Here is a 23434-nt window from a genome sequence, read left to right on the forward strand (position 1 = left end):
GATACAGTAATCGGGGTCTTCTCATATGACCAATAGATGGTCTACAACGTCCAATCAACTATCCCAATGGTTACCACAGTCATTGTGGTGATGGGGAAACCCCCTTGGTGTGTACGTCTTCCCCCCAGGAGTTGGGGAGGGCAGGAAAGTCGAACCACAGACAAGCTGTCTGTGCCCCCAGACAGACAAAATGGTCCGGTATCCCCGTTAGACCACAGAACACTCCATGGACTCTTGGTCCTAGGATTTCCATCTTCTATGTATTACTGGTCTTTTTGTCTGGGGGGCACTGACAGCTTGTCTGTGGTTCGACTTTCCTCCCCTCCCCAACTCCTGGAGGGAAGACTTACACACCAGGGGGGGTCTCCCCATCACCACGTTGACTACGGCAACCATTGGGATAGTTGATCGGACGTTGTGCTCAAAACACATTTAACTGTATGTAGGAATAAATGTATCTAATGTGCTCCCTTTTTTCTGTTGAATATAAAGTTAAAAGCATTTTATTCTGTTTTATAAGTGCAAAGTGTTAAGGAACAATTCCAAACAATAAATGTATTCTCCCTGGAGAAGATGCTTAAAAGGGGCTATGATAGCGATATACAAATATCCTAATGGTGTTTCCAACATTGGGAGGAAACTTCAGTCTCAGGAAACTCAAGAAGGCACGCGACCACTCAATGGAATTGGACGAGAAGTGGTTTAATCTTAATCTGTGTAGGGGGTTCTTTACTTTTAGAGCTGTAAGAATGCACAACTCCCTTTCACAATTGGTGGTTTCAGCTGCAAGTGTCACCAATTTCTAAAACATTTTAGATGGACATCTTATTGAACCAGGGACATGCAGTCAAGGGAGGCAGGTGAGGCAGAGCCATGAATATAAAGAAAAAAAAGTTTGAGCTTCGAGGATCGTACCTCAGCGACCTAGAGATACAGAGACCCCAAGTTTGTGGGGTAGGTAGCCGAAGTCCCTATCACTGGTCAAAATTTGGGGCTACTAGCACCTATGGTTCGGCAGCCTGTCAGAAGCTACATACAGCGCGGCCAGTTTAAATACAAGCTGGCACACGCTGTTTGCAGCAGACTGAGAGGATGAGCTCACAGTGCCTCTGACTTCCTGTCAGAGGCACTGAGCTCAATGGACAGCTTGCAGCCTTGGACCAATGGTAAAGCACCATTGGTCCAAGCTGTCCAATAAAAATGCTGCAGTTGAGGCTCTCCTCCTCACTGCTGTGCCATAGAAGAGGGCATGTGTCTAAAAGACAAATGCTCCCTTCCAGCCCAGCCCTCCTAACTACAAGGAAAAACATGGGTTTATGGGTATAAGGTTTACCCATAATCCCATGTTTTTCTCATACAGTTAAGAGGGAGAATCTGCTGCTGCTGAAAAAGTACTTTTTTAATCAACCAAAATAATATATTATTATGCTATATGTTATAACATAATAATTTATTATTTATCTATTTACTTAGAAATTACTGGTTTGAAATTATAACTTCAGTAATTTGTCCGTTAAGCCACCTGCTTTAATACAGTTTTTAAAAATGTTCTAAATTACCATAACCACTTCCATTCAGGGCAGTTCCACCTCCCTCCTGACCAGACCTATTTTCAGCTTTCAGCACTCTCACGCTTTGAATGATAATTACTGCAAAAAAAAAATCATGCAACGCTGTACCCAATCACATTTTTTATCATTTTTTTCACACAAATAGAGCTTTCTTTTGGTAGTATTTAATCACCACTGGGTTTTTTATTTTTTGCGATATAAGTGAAAAAAGAATGAAAATTGTGAAAAAAAATATTTTGTTTTAGTTTCAATTATAAAATTTTGCAAATATTTGCTTGTCATCAGAGTACCCGAATACCTGTCACCAGCCCATCAGAGTACCCGAGTACCCGCCATCAGCCCATCAGAGTACATGAGTGACTGTCATCAGAGTACCTGATGGGCTGGTGACAGGTACTCGGGTACTCTGATGTGCTGGTGACAGGTCCTCTTTATTGGGGGGGCAATCAGTGTGTTTTGGTGTGCACTGTTATCTGTAACTAGCTGTTACCGCAATCTCCTCCTCACACAGGATCGGAGTGTGAGGACGAGAACATGATAACAGCTAGTTACCGTGGTCTCTGTTGACATTCTGTGACCGGCTGTGATTGGACACAGCCGGTCACATGGTAAAGAGCCAATTTCATTGGCTCTTTACCCTGATCGGGGATGGACTGTGTCAGAGTGACACTCTCCATCCCCGATCGCCGCTGGGCGCGCGCACAAGGAAAGTGCATGTGGCCGGCTGTGATTGGACAAAGCCGGTCAAATGGTAAAGAGCCATTTTTTGGGCTGCGCGCCCCCCGGGGGGGGGGGGTCTAGAGAACAGCGGGAACCCCAGATTGAGGGGGTGTTCCTGCCGGCGTCATTTTATAATAGTTATTTATATAATACTTACTTATAGTAATTACCCACTTGCCACCCAGGTCAATTCTGACACTTCTCTCCTACATGTAAAAATCATCATTGCTAGAAAAAAAACCCACATTATATATATATATATTTTTTGGAGCAGACACTCTAGGGAATAAAATGGTGGTCGTTTCAACTTTTTATGTCACGCAGTATTTGCATAGCAATTCTTCAAATGCATTTTTTTTTTTTTTGGAAAACAGTTTCATGAATAAAAAAAAGAAAAAAAAAAAGTTAGCCCAATTTTTTTTTTTCTATAATGTGAAAGATGTTACGCTGAGTAAATAGATATCTAACATGTCACACTTTAAAAATGCGCACACTTGTGGAATGGCTCCAAACTTCAGTACTTAAAAATCTCCATAGGTGCCACTTTAAAAATGTTTACAGGTTACATGTTTAGAGTTACAGAGGAGGTCTAGTGCTAGAATTATTAGTCCTTAATGCTGATTAAATTAGTAAACTATGAGAACTACTGAAGGTGCTATATATATTATATATATAATCAGAGAATGGTTCAGGATCTAATCTTTTATTATATAGATTATATATGGCACCTTCATTAGTTCTCATAGTTTACTAATTTAATCAACATAAGGACTTGCTTTAATAAAATCAGGACTTTTGATAGCTATATAGAGCACAGTGTAATTTTTTTTCTGTATTCTGTAAAGCCCTGTACTTGACCAGTGAAATTACAGGATTTACTGGGCTGTTACAGAATGCAGAAATAAAAAATAGAAATCTGCCGTCCAATAGATTCCTTTTACCAGGCGCTTAATTGTCTGGGGGAATCTGACTGCCTGCGTCCTGACGCGCGGATTTTTAAGCGTAAGCCAATTGGCTGAAGATGGAATTTTTCATCTCACAGCGCTCGACTACTCTGTAGGGATTTATTCACTAAATAGTGATGTGGGGTTTATTCACTAAATAATGTGGGGGGTTGTATCTGGCTCTGATACTACCCAGTGCCTTACCAGCCACTGACCTCACCACACGTCCCTTTATTTAACACAATATACAGGGATATGGGAAGTGGTAGAAACATAAATACACACACACATTTGAGTTGAACTGGATGGACTGCTGTCTTTATTTAATCTTATCAACTATTGGAAGAGAGGAAAGTGCTATGTTGTCCTAACACAGTGTTATGTTGGCCTAACAGTGTTATGTAGTCCTAACACTTCCTGCCTTAGGATGACAAAGTTTATCAGAACAGTTGTCACCCCAGAAGACAAAGTGTGGTAAAGGCAGGTTAAAATATAGTACAAAAGTGTGAAAAAAGAAAACTATTTCAGCCACCACATCTAAGGATCAGTAAACTGCAACACTTTCCATTTAGGTTCTTGGGTTTAGATACTCTTTAAGTTATTAGCATTTAAAAGAGGTATTCACTTTTTTTATTAGCAGGGATCCCAAGGAGAGCAGAAGAGTGAACATCCTCCTCCTGAACGACCTGGAGCTGTAGAAGAAGAGTCACCCGCCGAACCGCCAATGAGAAAGTCTCAACATCGATCTTCCACCTCCGCCCAGCACCACAACCACCGAAGTGGAGTTAGCAGAGGACTTTCTCGACAGGAGACCTTTGACAACGAGACACAAGACAACAGAGACTCCGTATATCTAGAGCCAAAGGATAATTACTCTTCCGAACATGCTGATCCTCCGGAGTCCCACCGGGATCACAACCACAGAGACGAATCTCACGCGGTTAGCGAACACAGACACAAAGAACCTCGACACCGGACAAACGAGGACAGGGATCAGGACCACAACGAATGCAACAAACCCCGCAGCCGTCACAAATCAAGGGAACGATATTGTGAAAAGGACGGAGAGGTTTCTAGGAAACGTAATGATAATGAGTGGAATCGGGATGTTTACATCCGCCAGTAACTTTTTGAACACCTTTTATATGTGATTTTTTTTTTTTTTCCTTTTCTGGTTTTAAAACCCCCATGCAAATTATTTAGACCCGAAATACATTGCATCCCTGATTCCTCTTCTTTTTTTTTTTTTTTCTTTACTATTTTTTTTTTTTTTTACTGCTGTTGCTTCCTAAGCAATAGCATAAAGTACTTTCTTTTTTTTATAGTGTTTTTACTTAAACTTGCCATGGCACATCTGCAGATCTCTTACCAAACCATGTGTTTAGCTGTTTCCGTGAAAACCATTTGAATGCTGTGTTGCCATCAAGATATTGTTGCTGTTTTAAAGCAAGTGATAATGTTTTTTGTAGCCTCCTATATATATATATATTTTTGTTGTTTTTTTTTTTAAGACGGGACTGGTTCCAGGCAAAATAAATGGTGATTTCACTTTTTTCTTCCATATGTGTTTCCACTTTTGCACTGTTAGAGCGATATATTGACGATGTTTTTGTTTTCTGATGGCAAAAGTGATATCAGACTTCTGAACAGACTGCTAAAACATTGCATTTATTTTTGTATTTTGAAATGCACCCACCTACTTTGAATGTTGATTTCAGAGCCACTATTTAACTTTTTTTCTCATCCTTTTTGCCTCCCATTGTCTGTGTTTAAAAAAAAAAAAAAAAAAAAACAGAGTTAAATATTGCCTTATACTCATGACATTTCAAAAAGAATTTTCTGTGTAGTACTGATCTCTGTTGAATACTCCTGTTGTGTTTATTTTTCGGTCATTTTCTTTGCCCTGCATGCTTAAATGTTAAACTATACACCGTTTGTTCGTTTAACATCATAATTTAATAGTCAGTGACTGGAATTAGCAAGGAGATATAATAATTAGAGCTCTTTAAATTAAACAATCGTCAGGTTTTAGAGCAAAGGTCCCTAACTGTATCTTGTGGTCCACATTAGTTGTTTTACTGTATTAAATAATGAGACCTAAAAACATCTGCACTCTGAAGTTCAACTGAACTTTCAGTTTAAAATAGCATTAGACATTCCAGGTGCATCAAAACAAAAAGTGTTCAGTCTTACAATATGTTTTCATTAAAAAGCAGCCACATCCAGAGTAGAAAAGTCAGTTCCAGGCCAGCATGCTATAGAAAAGAATCCTTACTCTGTACTGAAGCAGTGGTCTCTCTGTGGATGTCTAATATGCATCCTTTTAAATCGGAGCTTCAACAAACCTCATGCTCCCTGCTAAATGAGAGCTCTAGCACTGACTCATCCGGGGACGTGTTGGACCTTTGCAGAGAGACGAATGCTTCCACAGAGAGAGCAAGAGTCTTTCTTTACCACATGTTGGCAGGGGACAGCCTTTTCTATGCAAGCTGTGGTGCCTTTCTAAAAAAAAAAAGAAAAAACTGTAAGAGTTGGTGCACCTGGAATATATTTAGCTGATTTAAACTGGAAGTTCAGTTGGGCTTGAGTTCTTCAGAGCAGGGCTGATTACATACCAGGTCGTCGTTGATGTCAATGACCATGGCACAAATGCCTCTCCAAATGGGAAGATTATCTAAAGCCAATTTTTATGTTTTGGATAGAATAGGTTAGAATATCAATCAGGTTTTATTACTGTGTATGTCCCTATTGGGGAGCTTCCCCTCTCTATTTGTCCTGGTGACCATTGGCACTGGGAGGAGTGATGGGAAAACCTGAATTTTTAAGCTGCCACTGGCTCAGAAATATAGGGTAAAACTTACAATAACAATATTTGTCTAAGAGAGGTTTCCCCCTTCTTTGGAGAGATCCGTTCTCGCTTTGCGTTGCATATTGAAACAGGAAGTGAAGGAATATCTCCCCAAAATAAGCTGCTAATGTGCAAAGGAATAGGGCACTTTTGTAATGGAAATAATTTGCACCTTATAGCGGACCTTGATAATCCAAGGTCCCTTTATTTTGCAGTCCCTTACTACTATGTAAAAACAATTAGTACAAGCCTTGTTAGGCTTTAAATTTGACGACTTTACAATTTTCAAAGAGGGTTTGCCCTATTTACCTACTATTTTTAAAGAGGATTCCCTCATCCTTTTCACAAACTTCACCCTTCATTTTGAAAGACTCACCCATCAGCATCATCTTACAAAATAACATAGAGATTCCAATAACAAAGATTCGCTCGTCATATTTAAACAAGATTCTCACATTTCCTGCATTACACATAGGATAAATGAATGCCAAAAAATACAGATGGAATAATGTCTAGTACATATTTGCTGTGCAAATTACAGATGTGATCCTTTAGGTAGGCCATAGATGGTGCACATTGCAGGAAAGAAATTAACACAATTCCCCCATCAACACAGACAGTGCTGACAGTAGAATCCCTCCTGCCGAGACTTTGTATTTTCCCGGCAGAAGTAAATCTGGCAGGCTGGTTGTACCCAAGTTGAATGATCACTTACCTTGGTACATTCAGCCTGCCATACACGGTTCAAATCTCAGCCGGTTCCTGCTGAACCGGACTGAGATACGAACAGTTTATGGCCGGCCTTATAACTAGTCCTCTTTGTTTTTACATAGGTGGTGGGGGGCTTCAAGAAAAGGCAACCTTGCATTTTCATGAAGTGTCCATTTTAAACTGTACGTAGCAAGCCAACCCTCTTTATAGAAACCTGCTAATAAATCTCCTGAGCACCTTCAGCTGAGATCATGTGACCAAGGCTTGGCCCACCATGGGAGCCCCAAGCAATCAGTTTTGCAAGATGGGTAATTGCTTAACGTTTCTTTTACAGCTATAAAACTAAAGCCCAACTTGGCTCTTTTTCAAAATTGCACCCATTATTTTAGGGTGCACCAAAACAACAGGTTCTTCAGTGTCAAACTTGTCACATTGCCACTTATAAAGTCTGTCCCCACACCTTTAGCCTACATTTATGGACCGCTGACCTCTCTGTGTGAGCAGCCATCCCACACACCCCACCGGTTGATGCAGACCAATATCTCTGCAATCAGCAGGGAGAAAGAGTTTGGCTGATTGCAGAGCTTTTGGTCTAACTCAACAGTGTGCAGTTTGGAGCTACTATCCCAAGTTGGCTGACAGTGCATGCTGCCTGCCCCATATTCTCACCTTTACTAGTGATGCACCAATTAACCAAGTAACAATCACAGCTGTGTATCCTGTGCCTTCAAAAACAGGTAAAGAGGATGTATTCATCTTTTGTCAAGTAAATATAGCCTATTAAAATAGCCTGTTAACGGAGCTCAATAGATGAAGCTGCAGTTTACACACAGAATAGAATGGCTCATCACCGTGACTTTTTACATATCATACAAAGCCAGCCTCAGGCCAGGCAACTACCGCTCGGCTGTTTCTTTAGGGGCATCCTTAGTCATGTATTAAACCAGAACTCCAGCTTTCCCAATACCCACCACCTCCCCCTCCCTAAACCACCCCCAGCATTCATTTTTACTTTTTTATTTTATGCACTCTTCAGGCCAAATCGGTGATGTCACGGGTCCTTCCTCTTATTCCTTGATGGTGCCACCCAGTGAATGAGTGGTGCCCACAAAATGACTCAAACTAAGTTCCATCTAGGGGTTGTGTCCATGACAGTCAGGACTCACAGAAAGTAGGTTGGATGATGCTGGATATCATGCAATCCAAGGAATGGTGGCTGTGATGTGACCAGGAGTGGAGAGTCCTTGGGGTACAGCCCGGGAGAGGAGATATATGTTGCAGTGAAAGCTATTTTTCTTCTTATTTGTTTTTTTAAAGCCATTGCTTATCAGCACATTAAAAAAAAAGGATTTTATAATACTAAAAATAGTAAACCAAACAAGGTGCCAAAAAAAATTTAAAGTCTACCTTTTAAAGGACAACTAGTAAAAACCTATCTTGCAGAAAAGATTGTTTGGGGCTCCCATAGTGACCCAGTCACATCACCACATGACCAAGTCCTGTTCACCTGATCTCAGCTGAAGATGCTTAGAAGACTGAGAATGAGCCATGACCTATTAATCAGTGGTTGGCATCTTATACCAAGTTTATTTATTTTTAAAACATTCTGTGCACAGTTTGTATAGGCATTCACATTGTGGCACTTTGTTAAAAGGCTCAATTTACACAAAAAAAAACAGTTTTTGGTAGATACTGGAGACTCTGTTGATGAACAACTGTTGTGTCCATTATGGAGGGGGGCCCTACTCTCTTTGTAGGACTTTTAGTTAATTCTATAGTGCAGGGAATGCAACCAGTAGAGTGGGAAACCATTTATGGGAACAGAGCAAGGAACCCTGACTAGTAGTATTCCTCACTGGTGGTCCCCAGTCAGTGGATTGGACTACCACACTTGGATTTACAACTGAAAGGATAATTTTTGGTTGACCGACCCTTTTAGTCCCTTTGTAAATCTGAAAAAAGAGCATTCAAAAACGTAAACCAGTAAACAAAATTGGAATTAGATATTAGTTGAATTATATAATTTCTCATGTTCTGATTGGTACTATGCCTCTAAAGAAGTGTAAAATGCAGTGCAGACTGTGTACCGATCTGACTGCTGCTAGGAGTGTGTTCAGAGGTAGCTGAGAGCTACATGGGGCTCACAAGCCACCAGTTGGGGATCTCTGCTATAGATGTTGTTATTATTGGCTGCATGTAATTTATTTTTTTGTTTTGCAGATCCACTGTTAAAATGGGGTTAATCCAAAGGTTATGGCAGGCAATGGTTTACTGATCACACTTGTAGCAGGTTGAAGGAAGTAATGGCAGACTACAATTTAAATGTCATGGCCTCATGCTATTATGTATTCATTTGCCTTACCCTGTGAGCAATATTGATGACCAAACTGATTGAAACAAACAGGGTACTTTCTAATTGAGTTGAACAGCCTTTTGGGTCAGGACTAGAGATGAAAAAAAAAAAAAAGCTGTGCTAATTATTTTCCTGTGATCCATTTGATAAGACTCAGATATTCGTGATCCATTGGCTTTTTTTTGCCTATATTTAAAATACATTCCCTCAACCACAGAATGTGGACTGGGGAAGGGGTTCCTGGACCATCAACAAGTTCACTGCTGGGTTTCCTTGACCGTAGGCTCCCTGCCTCCTCCCAGACTTCCCCAGTTGTTTACTACCACACTGCCAGTTGGATAATAGGAGATCCCTACTGGTTTCCTTACTTTGTGGCTGAGGAAAGGGTTCCAGAATTGGGGGAATGCACCACTAAGTGGTCCAAAGGTCCCTTTATCAGCTTACGTTTAGGAGAAAGCAGGAGCAAATCAGTCATGCTGTGGATCTCATCATTTTTAGATATTTGGTTAATGGTAATCCGGTTGAATCTCTGTTTGGGTAAACCAATTCATTCATTCATCTCTAGTCTGGACCTCAGCTGTGGTCATGTATAGCTAGATTTACACCATGTGGCACACCAAACTTTGAAGAACCCAGACCCATAGCAATATGAGACAATGTCTATGGTTTGCCAATCAGAATCCATCTTTCCCTGAGGTCTGGTTGTGATGAGTTATTGCACTTTGCACATAATCTGTCACTCTTAGTGCCGCTGTATTGACTACGCACCAGGATATGCAATCTGGCAAGTAGAGGTTATGCTAGCCAACGGAACTGGGGTGTCTAAAATTAGACAGAATGTCTATGGCAGTACTACAGATTTATATATATATATATATAGGGTACTTTAAAAAAAAATACCACTTACCAGCCCAAGAAGTCCAGAAATGTATCCTTATAACCTTAAGCCCTTGTTCACATTGACTGCGGAGTTTAAATTTATGCGACTTCATCAGAAATCGTATGATTTCACATTCGCATATCAGTATGACTTTGGGTGCGACTTGGAAGACATCTGTGTGGCTTCATGTACATATATCTATTCGAGTCAAGCCCGAAATTGGCAAAAGTACTGCAGGAACTACTTTTGCAAATCGGTGCAGCACTGCAAAGTCGGCGTCACACCGATTTAAACACTGCCACTGCCATCAATAGGCTGGCACTTGGTCAAATCTCATGACAAGTCGCTCCAATGTGAACGGGGCCTAAGTCTTAGTTTAAGTGCTGCCATTTTGGTTTTGGAAGCTGGTTGTGGCTTCCTGATCAATCAGGAGGGGACTTATCCCTGGAGGCTGTGTGTGTGGGGTGGACCCAGTGCAATGTCATTCATGCCATTTTCTACCCCAAAAAAAAAAAAAAGTTTCTAAATGTGTAAATAGAAAGGCAGAGGGCAAAGATTATGCAATTGGTAAGAGGTGATCGAAGATCCACTTTAAGAAGAATAGCATATGAAGTAGGAGTGTCTGTTGATGCAAATATCATCCAATCAGCTTCTACCACTCATTCACCAGCCATGCATTTGAATCATGAAGGAAAGATTCTGATTGGTCTTTATGAGCAACAATGCCAGTTCTTCAAACACTCTGAAAAAGACCTGCTTTTAGAACGTCAACCCCAGTCAATATAGTAGCTATCAGAGTTTTATCTTAAATATATGTGTAAATATATACAGATATATATTTATATTTGTGATATTTAAAGAACATTTGGTTGAAAACTACACTTGCACCACTGAGTATTACTATTGCCAAGCAGCGTTTTAACTCCTACCACCATCTTCAAGGTCCTTCACTTCAATTTCATTTTGTTTTGTTCAGTTGGGTCATGCCACACTTTGGTAGTTGTTTTCTTTCCAAAGAGAAAAAAAAATTATATATATATATTTAAATATAAGCTTTGTTGAATACTGTATATGCATATTTGTGGGAAGTATCTTTATTTTCCAGAATCAGATTTGTAAGCATTTGTATATACTTCAAAACGGCCTTTGTAGATATTGGATCGTAGGTTTCCGTAGACATGTCAGACTGTTAAATGGTTCTATTTATTTATTATGCTATATACAAAATGGTGGCTGTAAATCACATGTTATTCTTAACATGTAGAAATCTACAACAACAAAAAAAGAATGATGTTCCAACATCTGTAGTCTATTTGTCCTTTATTGTCATCTTGAACAATTTGCCTCGTCAACATCTAAAACCAAAGTGAAATGCAAATAATGGAAACTTTAGGGTGGAATCCCCATTGCAGTACTTGAATGTGTTGGTTTATAGGGGGTTAAGTCCAATAAGGGATATGCCACCGTGTGGACTTATCTTTTTTATTTATTATTTACATTTTTACTGTGCGCTGGGAGTACAGCTATCAATATACTTCTGGCACTCCAATATTGGACCTTTGGGTCTCCAGTACAGCAGCTGCATTTGCCCAATGATGGAAGGCTTTGTATTATGTCAACCTATGCACAAAATACAAAGCCTTTTGTGAATAAACAACAGAGGGGAGTGGAGGGTGGGCAGAGCAGTTGCTGTGTAGCAGAGCGAATCTCTCCTGTCAGAACATCGGGAGTATAGACAAAGATGTATATAGTAAAATAAAGAGATAAGCTCACAAGGTGTTGCCTTATAAACCAGCATATTTTTATTTTCCTGGAGTTATATTTTAAGGCCCTTTTACAAGGGTGCCTTCAGTTCCAATCAGCAGGGGATCTGTGAGCTGATTGGATCTGGGCAGATGACAGGTCCATGTCCGCTCAGTTCACTGACACGGACAGACCCTGCTCTGCTCTATGGGTGGCTGGGAGTAAACAGACAGCTGTTTATTGACACTGGGCTGTCTTCGGTCCACCCAAACGTAAGAAGATGCAGTCCTCCTCCATTTATTTTAGCGGGCCTGATCCAACCCGCTGGTCCATAGGAGTGCATGGACCTTTCAATCAGGTCTGCCTGAGATACTGACAGGCAGACCTGAGCAGATTGCACCTGTTAAAGGGCCCTTAGGGTCCACTCACAGCGATTACACATGCTGTGATTTCTTGCGACTGGAATAGACAGGTTTATGTAAATAGCTGTGGTCGCTAAGCCCATGTGATGCAAGGACAGGCTGTCGCTAGTCGCAGCTGTTCATGGCTGTTCACAAAGCTAGCGATTATCTACAGCGATCATTGCTTGATGCACACAAAATGCTTGTTTGAATGGACCCTTAAACTCCAGCCAAAACTTTTTTTTTTCAGTATTGTCTGCCCTCTGGGACTTCTGGAGAGATGTGCCTTAACTTCTTGTCCTGATGACAACTTTGTACCTAATAGGAAACGGTGAAAACTCCCCAACAGCAATACAGGAATGTCCTTTTTCCTTTTTTTCCCCTTTACTATCTGTCTGGTGAAAACCATTGCCAAGAAGTGAAGTTAAATCTCTCTAACAGAACTCTAGAGAGCATAGCAGCGAAAGCCTGACAGTAGTTCTAACCCTTCTCCACTCTCTCCAAACTAAGAAAACCAGTTTCTTGTGGTGATTTCTGTCCTCTCCCTCTCTAGCGGTGATCCCTGTCCTCTCTCTCTTTAGTGGTGATCCCTGTCCTTTGCCTCTCCAGCAGTGATCCCTGTCCTCACCCTCTCTAGTGGTGATCCCTGTCCTCTCCCTCTCTAGTGGTGATCCCTGTCCTTTCCCTCTCTAGTGGTGATCCCCATCCTCTCCCTCTCTAGTGGTGATCCCTGTCCTCTCTCTCTCTCTAGTGGTGATCCTTGTCCTCTCTCTCTAGTGGTGATCCTTGTCCTCTCTCTCTTTAGTGGTGATCCCTGTCCTCTATCTCTTTAGTGGTGATCCCTGTCCTCTCCCTCTCTAGTGGTGATCCCTGTCCTCTCTCTCTTTAGTGGTGATCCCTGTCCTTTGTCTCTCCAGCAGTGATCCCTGTCCTCTCCCTCTCTAGTGGTGATCCCTGTCCTCTCTCTCTCTAGTGGTGATCCCTGTCCTCTCTCTCTGTAGTGGTGATCCCTGTCCTTTGTCTCTCCAGCAGGTATCCCTGTCCTCTCCCTCTCTAGTGGTGATCCCTGTCCTCTACCTCTCTAGTGGTGATCCCTGTCCTCTCCCTCTCTAGTGGTGATCCCTGTCCTCTCCCTCTCTAGTGGTGATCCCTGTCCTCTACCTCTCTAGTGGTGATCCCTGTCCTCTCCCTCTCTAGTGGTGATCCCTGTCCTCTACCTCTCTAGTGGTGATCCCTGTCCTCTCCCTCTCTAGTGGTGATCCCTGTCCTCTCCCTCTCTAGTGGTGATCCCTGTCCTCTCCCTCTCTAGTGGTGATCCCGGTCCTCTCTCTCTCTAGTGGTGATCCCTGTCCTCTCCCTCTCTAGTGGTGATCCCTGTCCTCTCCCTCTCTAGTGGTGATCCCGGTCCTCTACCTCTCTAGTGGTGATCCCTGTCCTCTCCCTCTCTAGTGGTGATCCCTGTCCTCTCTCTCTCTAGTGGTGATCCCTGTCCTCTCTCTCTTTAGTGGTGATCCCTGTCCTTTGTCTCTCCAGCAGGGATCCCTGTCCTCTCCCTCTCAAGTGGTGATCCCTGTCCACTCTCTCTTTAGTGATGACCCCTGGTAATCCCTGTCCTCTGCTTCTACAGTGGCGACCCCTGTCCTCTTCCCTGCCAGCCGTGACCCCATGTCTTCTGCCCTGCCAACACTGACTCCTGTCCTCAGCTCGTCCCCTGCTAGCCTTCCATCCTTTGCCCTGCTGACTACCCGTACACTGCCCTGCTCCCTCCTCTCCTCTGCTCTGCTGACCCCTGCACACTGCAAGTCATCTTCACCACATCTAAATGCATTGAGTTGCTGCCATATATTTGGCTGATTAGCAATTTGTGTTACCAAGCAATTGAACAGGTTTACCCAATAAAGTGGCCAGTGAATTTATATGTACAGTATATATACACTGCTCAAAAAAATTAAAGCAACACTTTTTAATCAGAGTGTAGCATCAAGTCAATTCAACTCCTGGGATATTGATCTGGTCAGTTAAGTAGCAGAGGGGGTTGTAAATCCGATTCAGCTGCTTTTCTGTTAATGAAATTAACAATAGGTGCACTAGATGGGCAACAATGAGACAACCCCCAAAACAGGAATGGTTTTACAGGTGGAGGCCACTGATATTTTTTTTTCGCTACTCATCTTTTGTGACTGTTTTTTACTAGGTTTGCATTTGGCTGGGGTCAGTGTCACTACTGGTTGCATGAGGCAATACATGGACAATATAGAAGTTGCACAGGAAATCCAACTCCTCCAGGATGGCACATCAATATGTGCCATTGGTAGAAAGTTTGCTGTGTCACCCAGCACAGTCTCAGGGGCATGCAGGAGATTCCAGGTGACAGGCATTTACTCTAGGAGAGCTGGACAGGGCCATAGAAGGTCCTTAACCCATTAGCCGCACCAGTATCTGCTCCTTTGTACAAGAGGGAACAGGATGAGCACTGCCAGAGCCCTACAAAATGACCTCCAGCAGGCCAGGCCACTTGTGTGAATGTTTCTGACCAATCAGAAACAGACTTCATGAGGGTGGCCTGAGGGCCCAACGTCCTCTAGTGGGCCCTGTGCTCACTGCCCACCACCGTGGAGATTGATTGGCATTTGCCATTGAACACCAGAATTGGCAGGTCCACATTCAAGCAAATCTGTCTACAAAACAAACATGTAATTCATTTTTAAAGCAAAAGAAATAGTACTTAACTTCTTGCAATGCTTTAATAACCATCGATCGTTAAGCATGCAGCACTTCTGGCAATGTCAGATGCTTGTGTCCTTGACTGTGCACTGTGGTTTATTCTCTGGCGACTATCTCATTATAATACTTGAGGGATGGCTGGAAAGTGCAATCGGAATAAGCAGCGGGTGGACACAGCCATTTGACACACCCGAATGTGTCAATTATATATATATATATATATATATATAAACAGTAGATGCATAAAAAGAAGACTGCACATCCTGTATATCGTGTGCTGGGAACAGGCAAGCTCTAATTTGCCACTGCTTTACCATTCCCAATGAATCGGCACACTCTCAAAAGTTTTGTGCTCAATAGTTACTTTCTTTAATTGTAGCACACATCTTCTGAAATGCAATGCTTGTTAAAAGATGTTTTCTGGCACATCTTCATGTCAGCATACAATGGGTTGTGGCTCCGCCTCCACAACCTTATAGGACTTGTTAACTATAAATCAAAGACAGACCCGGCTCACAGCATTTTCCTTTTTGTCCTCACCTGATCAGGACTGGAGCCAGGTTTAGCCTCTCCTGGGTGGAAGTCCTTCCTGTACAGTCTCTAAATGACCTATATGGTTGGAGCCCCATTCTGGCTGAGCAGGTCTGTCAAAGAAAGCTTTAACCACTTTAACGCTGCTTACGTTGATGCTACTGCGGCAAAGTGGCTCTTGTAGGTCTGACGACGTAGACCTACGTCGGCAGACCCTCCCCCTTCTAGGCGGCGCGCGCGCGCCACCGGAGGCGCGCTCCCGCTGTGTTCAGTCACAGCGGGAGTCTGGCCAGGGGAGGAGCAGCGGCGATCGCCGCTGCTCTTCCCCGATCGTCAGGGAATCGAGTGTGGAGATCCGCCCGCCTGTGTAGTGACAAGCGGGTGGATCTCCGAAGTGACAGGCAGGGTCAGATTGCAGGGTTCAGCATAGCTGAACCCTGGATCTGTCCTTGTGTCACACAGTCACCTCCCCCCACACATGTCAGTAAGCACCAGGCATGCATTAACCCCTCCCTCTCCAATAAAATTAACCCCTTCACTGCCAGTGTCATTTTTACAGTAACAGTGCATATTTATAGCACTGATTACTGCAGTAATGTCACTGGTACCCCCAAAAATGTCAGTCAGGGGTCCGATCTGTCCGCCGCAATGTTGCAGTCCCGCAAAAAAAATCGCAGATCGCCGCCATTACTCGTTAAAATAAAAAACACCAAAAATGACATAAATCTTTCCCTTAGCTAGTAAACGCAATAACTTTTGCGCAAACCAATCAAACTACGCTTATTGTGATTTTTTTTTTACCAAACATAGGTAGCAGAAAACAAATTGGCCAAAAATGTAAAACAATTTTGATTTTTACATTTTTTGGGGGGGGAATTTCATATAAAAAAATGTGAAAAATATTATTTTTTCAAAATTTATGCTCTTTTTTTGTTTATAGCGCAAAAAGTAAAAATCGCACAGGTGATCAAATACCACCAAAAGAAAGCTCTATTTGTGGGGAAAAAAAGGACATAAATTTAATTTGGGTACAGCGTCGCACGACCACGCAATTGTCAGTTAAAGTCGCACAGTGCCGAATCGCAAAACGTGGCCCAGACGTAAGACAGCAAAATCCTCCGGTGGTAAAGTGGTTTAACAAGCTTTGATGTAAGTGAGGGCTTTTTCCTTTGCTTTCCATATGCTTTTCACCTCTTTTCTCTTTTTTGAGGGCTTTGCCATTTCCAAGATGGCTGCAGCAGTGCAAGTATAGGCAGGAAGTGATGCGGCTCCTGTGGCCTGTTTCCTTGCTAGCCCTTTTCCGAGATGGCGATCTGAGCATGCTCAGGCACTGATATCGTCATAATGGCAAAATGTGATAGTTTTAAATGGTTTTATGGCATTTCTGGGCAACCGATGGTAGAGCTTTCTACTCGTGCATGCTGGATTATTATGTGGTCATTGTTTGCAGGTATGTTTTCCCTTTTTATGGCATTCACCTGGCTATCCTTCTCAGTGTTGCTCTGGTATCACTGTGCTCTTTTTGGCATTCACCTGGGCTTTTGCTTTCTCCTTCTCAGTGTTGCTCTAGGATCACTGTGCTGTTTATGGCATTTCACCTTGACTCTTTACCTTGCTGTTTTTCATTTCAGTCTGCTGCTTTGCTCTGTTCCTTTGGGGAACGCTGCCTATTCAGACCATCCATTGCTTTTAAGGTATAGGGAATAGGTAAGTAGTGAAGATTGAGAAAAAGAGAGCCAATATCTACAGCCCTGTAAGGACCTCAAGATGGAGGAAGCCCTCTAAAGGTCAAGAGCAGACATCCAGGAAATGTTGATTAAGGTTATCTCGCCACTCATTATCATTGTTCCCCGTTTACAAACACCACAGGTTACCAGCCCTAATGGTTGCGGCATTTGTGATGGAAAGTCATTGCCTGACAAGCTAGTATGTCAAGTCCGCTTGGAGGAAGTGACAACTTACAAAGATGGGGATGTCTGTAAAGTAGCCGCCTTGATTAAAGAATCGGCCAAGTTGATACATGAAGTCTGTACTTCCTAGTCGGTGGCTGAATTGCCTAGAAAATCCAGCCAGAGCCAGTAGGTGGTGTCCAAATTGGAAAGCTTGTCAGAAGAAAGCATCAAAGGGGCTACAGGCGTTGACGATTGCCCAATAGAGCTTTTTGCAATGGCAGTTAAGGATGCAATTGCCTGGAGTGAAGTGGAGGAAACTCTCCACAAGGTTAGAAAGTACTTATTTCCCTTACCTGAACAACTGGAGTAGTTAATTCAGGAAGACTGGAAGGGGTCAGAGAAAAAGGCCTGTATAAACAGGTTGTCAAAATTGTATACCCTGAAAAAGCTAAAGGTCAACCTGCTGTGGTCTCCTCTGATGGTTGATGCTTCATTAATGCAGCTGGCAAGAGACGTCACCTTGCGGTTGTGTTCAAGGGGGCTCTAGTCTGAAAATTAGACCCAGCTCTGAAGTGCTCCTACATCTACAGTGTAGCATCTGCAGATGCCTGCAGACAAGCAATAACCAGACCATGTGCTGAGTGAGTCTAATGGAAGTGGTTTCATAATTATCAACCAGCTGCTGCACCTGAAGGACTCTGAGGAAAGTGGCAGGGTCTGCATCACTTTAGACGTGATTTCCTATTGGGGGGTATCTTACCAAAAATTACATTTTAGTTGCAGTGGATGCCAAAAGTCTGACTTGTATCTTTGTGCAGACTTCTGGGAAACTCAGTGAGCTAAGCACTCAAGCAGGAAATTATGTTTCAGGGGGGCATTCGTACAGAACACCTCTAGATAGCCACATTGCCTTGCATCTTATAGAAAATTACAGCCCTGCAGAATAAAAAGGAAAATGGAGTTAACCTTTAAAGAAGTCCTTCTGGAGGAAGTGAAGAGACACAATGTGGTAACAGCTTTGTAAGAGCTGAAATACCGGGAGACTCTGCGATGGATGTGTCAGTAGATGTCAATTTATGTTTTTCAAGAACGGTGTTCCCCGCGCTTGCGACAAGGAGAGCGTTATGGCTGAAGCCATGGTCAGCGAATCCCGTCTTAAAAAAAAAACTGATACAAGATACCAGACAACGGATCCAATCTATTTGGGAGTAGACTGGATACAGCCATCTCAAGGATGACCACTAGCAGGTCAGTGTGAATATCATCTGACAAAAAAACTGAAAAAAAAATCAGAAAAGGTCCAGCATACAGGCGGCAACTCCCAAGTTGATACAAGGAGGCAAACTCCTACGAGCCAGGAAAAAGATTAGTAAAGGAACTGGAGAAATACCCAATCTTACATAGTTACATAGTTTGTGAGGTCAAAAAAAGACACCAGTCCATCAAGTTCAACCTATGATGTGTGTGTGTTTGCTGTTAACCCGTGCATTGTATACCCCTGTATGTTGTGGTCTTTAAGGTGCCCATCTAATAGTTTTTTGAAACTATCAATGCTCCCTGCTGATACAACTGCTTGTGGAAGAGAATTCCACATCCTTACTGCTCTGACAGTGAAGAACCCCCTTCCTCAAGTTTTAGTGAGTGGCAATGTGTCTTATTGTATTCCCTTTCCCTGAAAAGTTTGTTCCTTATGCTATGGTCACCAGTACAGTATTTCTACATTAATATCATATCCCCCCTCAATCGTCTCTTCTCCAGAGAGAATAAGTTCAGTGCTTGTAGTCTTTCCTCATAGCTGATGTTCTCCATTCCCCTAATTATTTCTGTTGCCCTTCTCTGGACTCTCTCCAGTTCCAGCACATCCTTCCTGAGGACCGGTGCCCAGAACTGGACAGCATACTCCACATGTGGCCGGACCAGAGTCTTGTAGAGAGGGAGAATAATCTCTTTATTTCTGGAGTGAATTCCCTTTTTTATACATGCCAGTATTCTGTTGGCTTTGCTTGCAGCGGCTTGGCATTGCATGCCACTGCCAAGCCTGTTGTCCACCAGTACCCCCAGGTCCTTTTCCATCCTAGACTCACCCAGAGGTTCCCCCCCTAGTGAGTAGCTTGCTTTCCTGTTTCTGATGCCCAAGTGCATTACTTTACATTTTTCAACATTAAACCTGGAGCCAGTTCTCTATCCAGGTACTCACCCTATGGTCCATACCTACCTTCCTTAGTTTGTACAGTAAACATTTGTGGGGAACGGTGTCAAAGGCCTTTGCAAAGTCCAGATACACCACATCCACAGGCTTACCTTTATCTAGGTGGCAGCTCACTTCATCGTAGAAGGTTAATAGATTGGCTTGGCAAGAACGATTTTTCATGAATGTATGCTACTACTAATAATACCGTTTTCGTTACTAAAGTCTTGTATGTGGTCCCTTAACATCCCCTTCAAAATCTTGCAGACTACTGATGTTAGGCTGACCGGCATATAGTTACCCGCGATATATCTCGGCCCTTTTTAAATATTGGTACCACGTTGGCTTTTTTCAATTAGCTGGCACCATACCTGTCTGTAGACTATCCTTAAAGATCAAGAATAATGGTCTGGCAAACAATCTTCATTGTTGAAGCCTTAAAAATCTAAGGCACCTATCTTAGGAGAACAGCGGAAGTCATTTTAAGGGTGCACTCATCCAGGGGGTGCCTTTGTAAAGCTTTGCAAACACACCTGGATGGAAAATATTCAGGATCAGTGGGCCACATCAGCTATATTGGTGTGACATTGGTTAAAGTTTAAGGGATGTCCACCTTCCTTTCTCTTCCAGCCAGCCAGGCTAACAGATTTGATGTAAAATTGTAAAATTCTGGTCCAGTTTGTAGCTGGATTAAATGAAAAATGAGCAATTGTGAAGGTTCCAAGTGCCCAGAGGAGATGAGGATTAGGTTCACCTCTGTTCCCAGCAACAAAAAAAAAGTGAGAGAACCACATCTCCTGTATGTTGATCTAACTCTGATGACCTGCTTGGCAGCCATTTTTTTATTCAGGTAAGCTGAAATATGTGCTTGGTTCCAGCATGGATTAAGTCAGGGTCAGTCAGCGTCAACACGTACAGTCATCTCCTAGATTAAGACAAAAGAGCCTACTCTTCACAAGACCCTCCTGTTCCGGAGGACTTAAGAACACATTCTACTAGGGCAGTGCCAGCTCTGTGGACAGAGCAGTGCCAAGTGTCTCCTGAGGCTATTTGCAAGTCAGCAATATGGTCCTCCTAGGACACCTTCATTACACTTAAGTTGGTGAAACCGGCTCACGACAGTAAAATCTGAAAAATGCATACTTACTCTACTGACCATTACTAAATGTTTCTTGCACCCTCCCGTATGGCGAGTTAGTTCCCATTGTATGCTGCCATGATGTGCCAGGAAAACGGAAAATTGTATACTCACCTTTCCGTAATTTTCCTTTTCTGGTGCATCTTCATTGCAGCATACAGATTCCCACCCAAATGGCAGAGAATGCTGTAAGCCGGGTCTGTCTTTGATTTATAGTTAACCAGTCCTATCAGGTTGTGGGGGTGGAGCCACAACTCATTGTATGCTGACATGAAGATGCACCAGGAAAGGAAAATTACGGAAAGGTGAGTATACAATTTTCTGTTTTGCTGCAGATAAAGTAACTATCGAGCAAGAAACATTTGGGACATTGGCAACTCATTGGAACAACACTGCTCCAAAAAATGAAAGGAACACTTTGAAAACACATTAGATCTCAATGAGGAAAGATATCATGCTGGATATCTATACTGAATTGAATTGGGTGATGTGTTAGGAACATAAGGATGCCACATCGTTTGATGGAAATTAAAATTATCTCCCTACAGAGGGCTGAATTCAAAGACAATCCGAAAATCAAAGTGAAAAAATGATGCAGCAGGCTAGTCCATTTTGCTGAAATGTCATTGCAGCAGCTCACAATGGTACTCAGTACTTTGTATGGCCCCCACATGCTTGTATGCATGCCTGACAACTTCGGGGCATGCTCCCAATGAGACAACAGATGGTATACTGGGCTATTTCCTCCTAGATTTGGTGGTGGTGGACCTGTCAATTCTGGTGTTCAATGGCAAATGCAGTGAGCACAGAGCCCACTAGAGGATGTTGGGCCCTTAGGGCATCCTCATGAACTCTGTTTCTGATTGTTTGGTCAGAGACATTCACACCAGTGGCCTGCTGGAGGTCATTTTGTAGAGCTCTGGCAGTGCTCATCCTGTTCCTTCTTGGACAAAGGAGCAGATTACTGGTGCTGCTGATGGGTTAAGGACCTTCTACGGTCCTGTCCAGCTCTCCTAGAGTAACTGTCTGTCTCCTGGAATCTCCTCCATGCTCTTGAGACTGTGCTGGGAGACACAGCAAACCTTCTGCCAATGGCACATATTGATGTGCCATCCTGGAGGTGTTGGGCTGCCTGTGACACCTCTATAGGGTCCAGGTATCGTCTCATGCTACCAGTAGTGACACTGATCCTAGACAAATGCAAAACTAGTGAAAAACAGCCAGAAAAGTTGAGTAGGGGAAAAAAATATCAGTGGCCTCCACCTGTAAAACCATTCCTGTTTTGGGGGTTGTCTCATTGTTGCCCATCTAATGCACCTGTTGTTAATTTCATTAACACCAAAGCAGCTGAAACTTATTAACAACCCCCTCTGCTACTTAACTGACCAGATCAATATCCCAGGAGTTGAATTGACTTGATGCTATACTCTGAATAAAAAGTGTTCCATTCATTTTTATGAGCAGTGTAGGTTACAAGTCCCGACAAAGCTAGGTGGGGGGAAGTGGGGATGGGGTGCTTAGTCATCTCGGCTAAGGATACCAGAATCTGAGACCTCTGTGGAGTGCACAAAGCAATGGATACAGAATAAGAGACAGAACCTGATCACCAAATCATCTCAAACTGGTCCACTGGATGCCCAATGCTGAGAAGAAAATCAAGGGAGCTGACCTAATAACTTGGATGACTTCCATGCTCCTGCTGTGAACTTTGAGGATGAATTACCCTAGAGTTCCCGCAGCTCTAGGAGTCAAGGTTTTTTTTAAAACTCATTTACTGCTCGTTGAGAATAGGAAGGAAGCAGGAAGTCGGCCATCTATGCATATGTTAACACTGATGTCTTTTCTTAAGGGGGCGATGTTTTATATCCTAAAAAGGTGTTCCTACCTTGTGCACTGGATTGGATAGTGCACTTTATTTGTGAGTAGTTTTTCTTCCTTTTTTGCTACGTTTGTTTTAATACTACACCATGAGAGGTATATTTCATCTTTTTTTGGTGAATTGGCTGGAGTCTGGACAGAGTGGTATGCAGGCAGATTTCTGGATGCATTGGAGGATTGCTGGAACACACTTCTATGGAATATGCACAACAAGCATGCATGTGATATCACAATAAGGTCACGTCATTTATAAAGAAGATTGAGGACTGTGTTGTTTTCAAGGATTTGAGTTCCAATTCAATTATTTATACTGTATATAATGAATCTAGTGATTTTTTCACAAATTTATGTATTGTTAACCACTTAAGCCCCGGAAGATTTTACCCCCTTCCTGACCAGGGGGTATTTTGCGATTCGGCACTGCGTGACTTTAACGGACAATTGCACGGTCGTGCGACGCTGTACCTAAACGAATTTGACGTCCTTTTTTTCCCACAGACAGAGCTTTCTTTTGGTGATATTTGAGCACCTGTGCGATTTTTTGATCATGCGCTATAAACAAAAAAAGAGCGTCAATTTTGCAAAAATAACAATATTTTCCACATTTTTTTATATGAAATTCCCCCAAAAAAATGTAAAAATCAAAATTTTTTAACATTTTCAGGCAATTTGTTTTATGCTACATATGTTTGGTAAAAAAAAAATCGCAAAAAGCGTATTTTGATTGGTTTGCGCAAAAGTTATCGCGTTTACTTACAAAGGGAAAGATTTTTGTCATTTTTGTTGTTTTTTTTTTAACGCGTAATGGCGGCGATCTGCGATTTTTTTTTTTTTTTTTTGGTACTGCGACATTGGGGTGGACAGATCGGACCCTTGACTGACATTTTTGACACTTTTGGGGTTACCAGTGAC

The 23434-nt window shown here is 42.5% G+C and overlaps 1 protein-coding gene across 15 annotated transcripts in view; it reads left to right on the forward strand.

The window, feature by feature from the left end:
• CACNB2 (calcium voltage-gated channel auxiliary subunit beta 2) overlaps window positions 1-5509 on the forward strand; it is a 519021-nt gene extending 513512 nt beyond the window's left edge. For 5 of the 15 annotated variants that reach the window (XM_082259438.1, XM_082259440.1, XM_082259427.1 and 2 more), the window contains exon 13: window positions 3873-5506. In XM_082259438.1, coding sequence (XP_082115564.1) covers window positions 3873-4361 — 489 coding nt within the window. In that variant the 3' untranslated portion in view covers window positions 4362-5506. Of the gene's footprint in view, window positions 1-3872 lie in introns of all 15 variants that reach the window. The other 10 variants (XM_082259439.1, XM_082259428.1, XM_082259435.1 and 7 more) reach the window with 5 other exon arrangements.
• Window positions 5510-23434: the final 17925 nt, after the last annotated feature.

The sequence above is a fragment of the Pelophylax lessonae genome (assembly GCF_965119305.1).
Source record: "Pelophylax lessonae genome assembly, chromosome: 5".
NCBI lineage: Eukaryota > Metazoa > Chordata > Amphibia > Anura > Ranidae > Pelophylax > Pelophylax lessonae.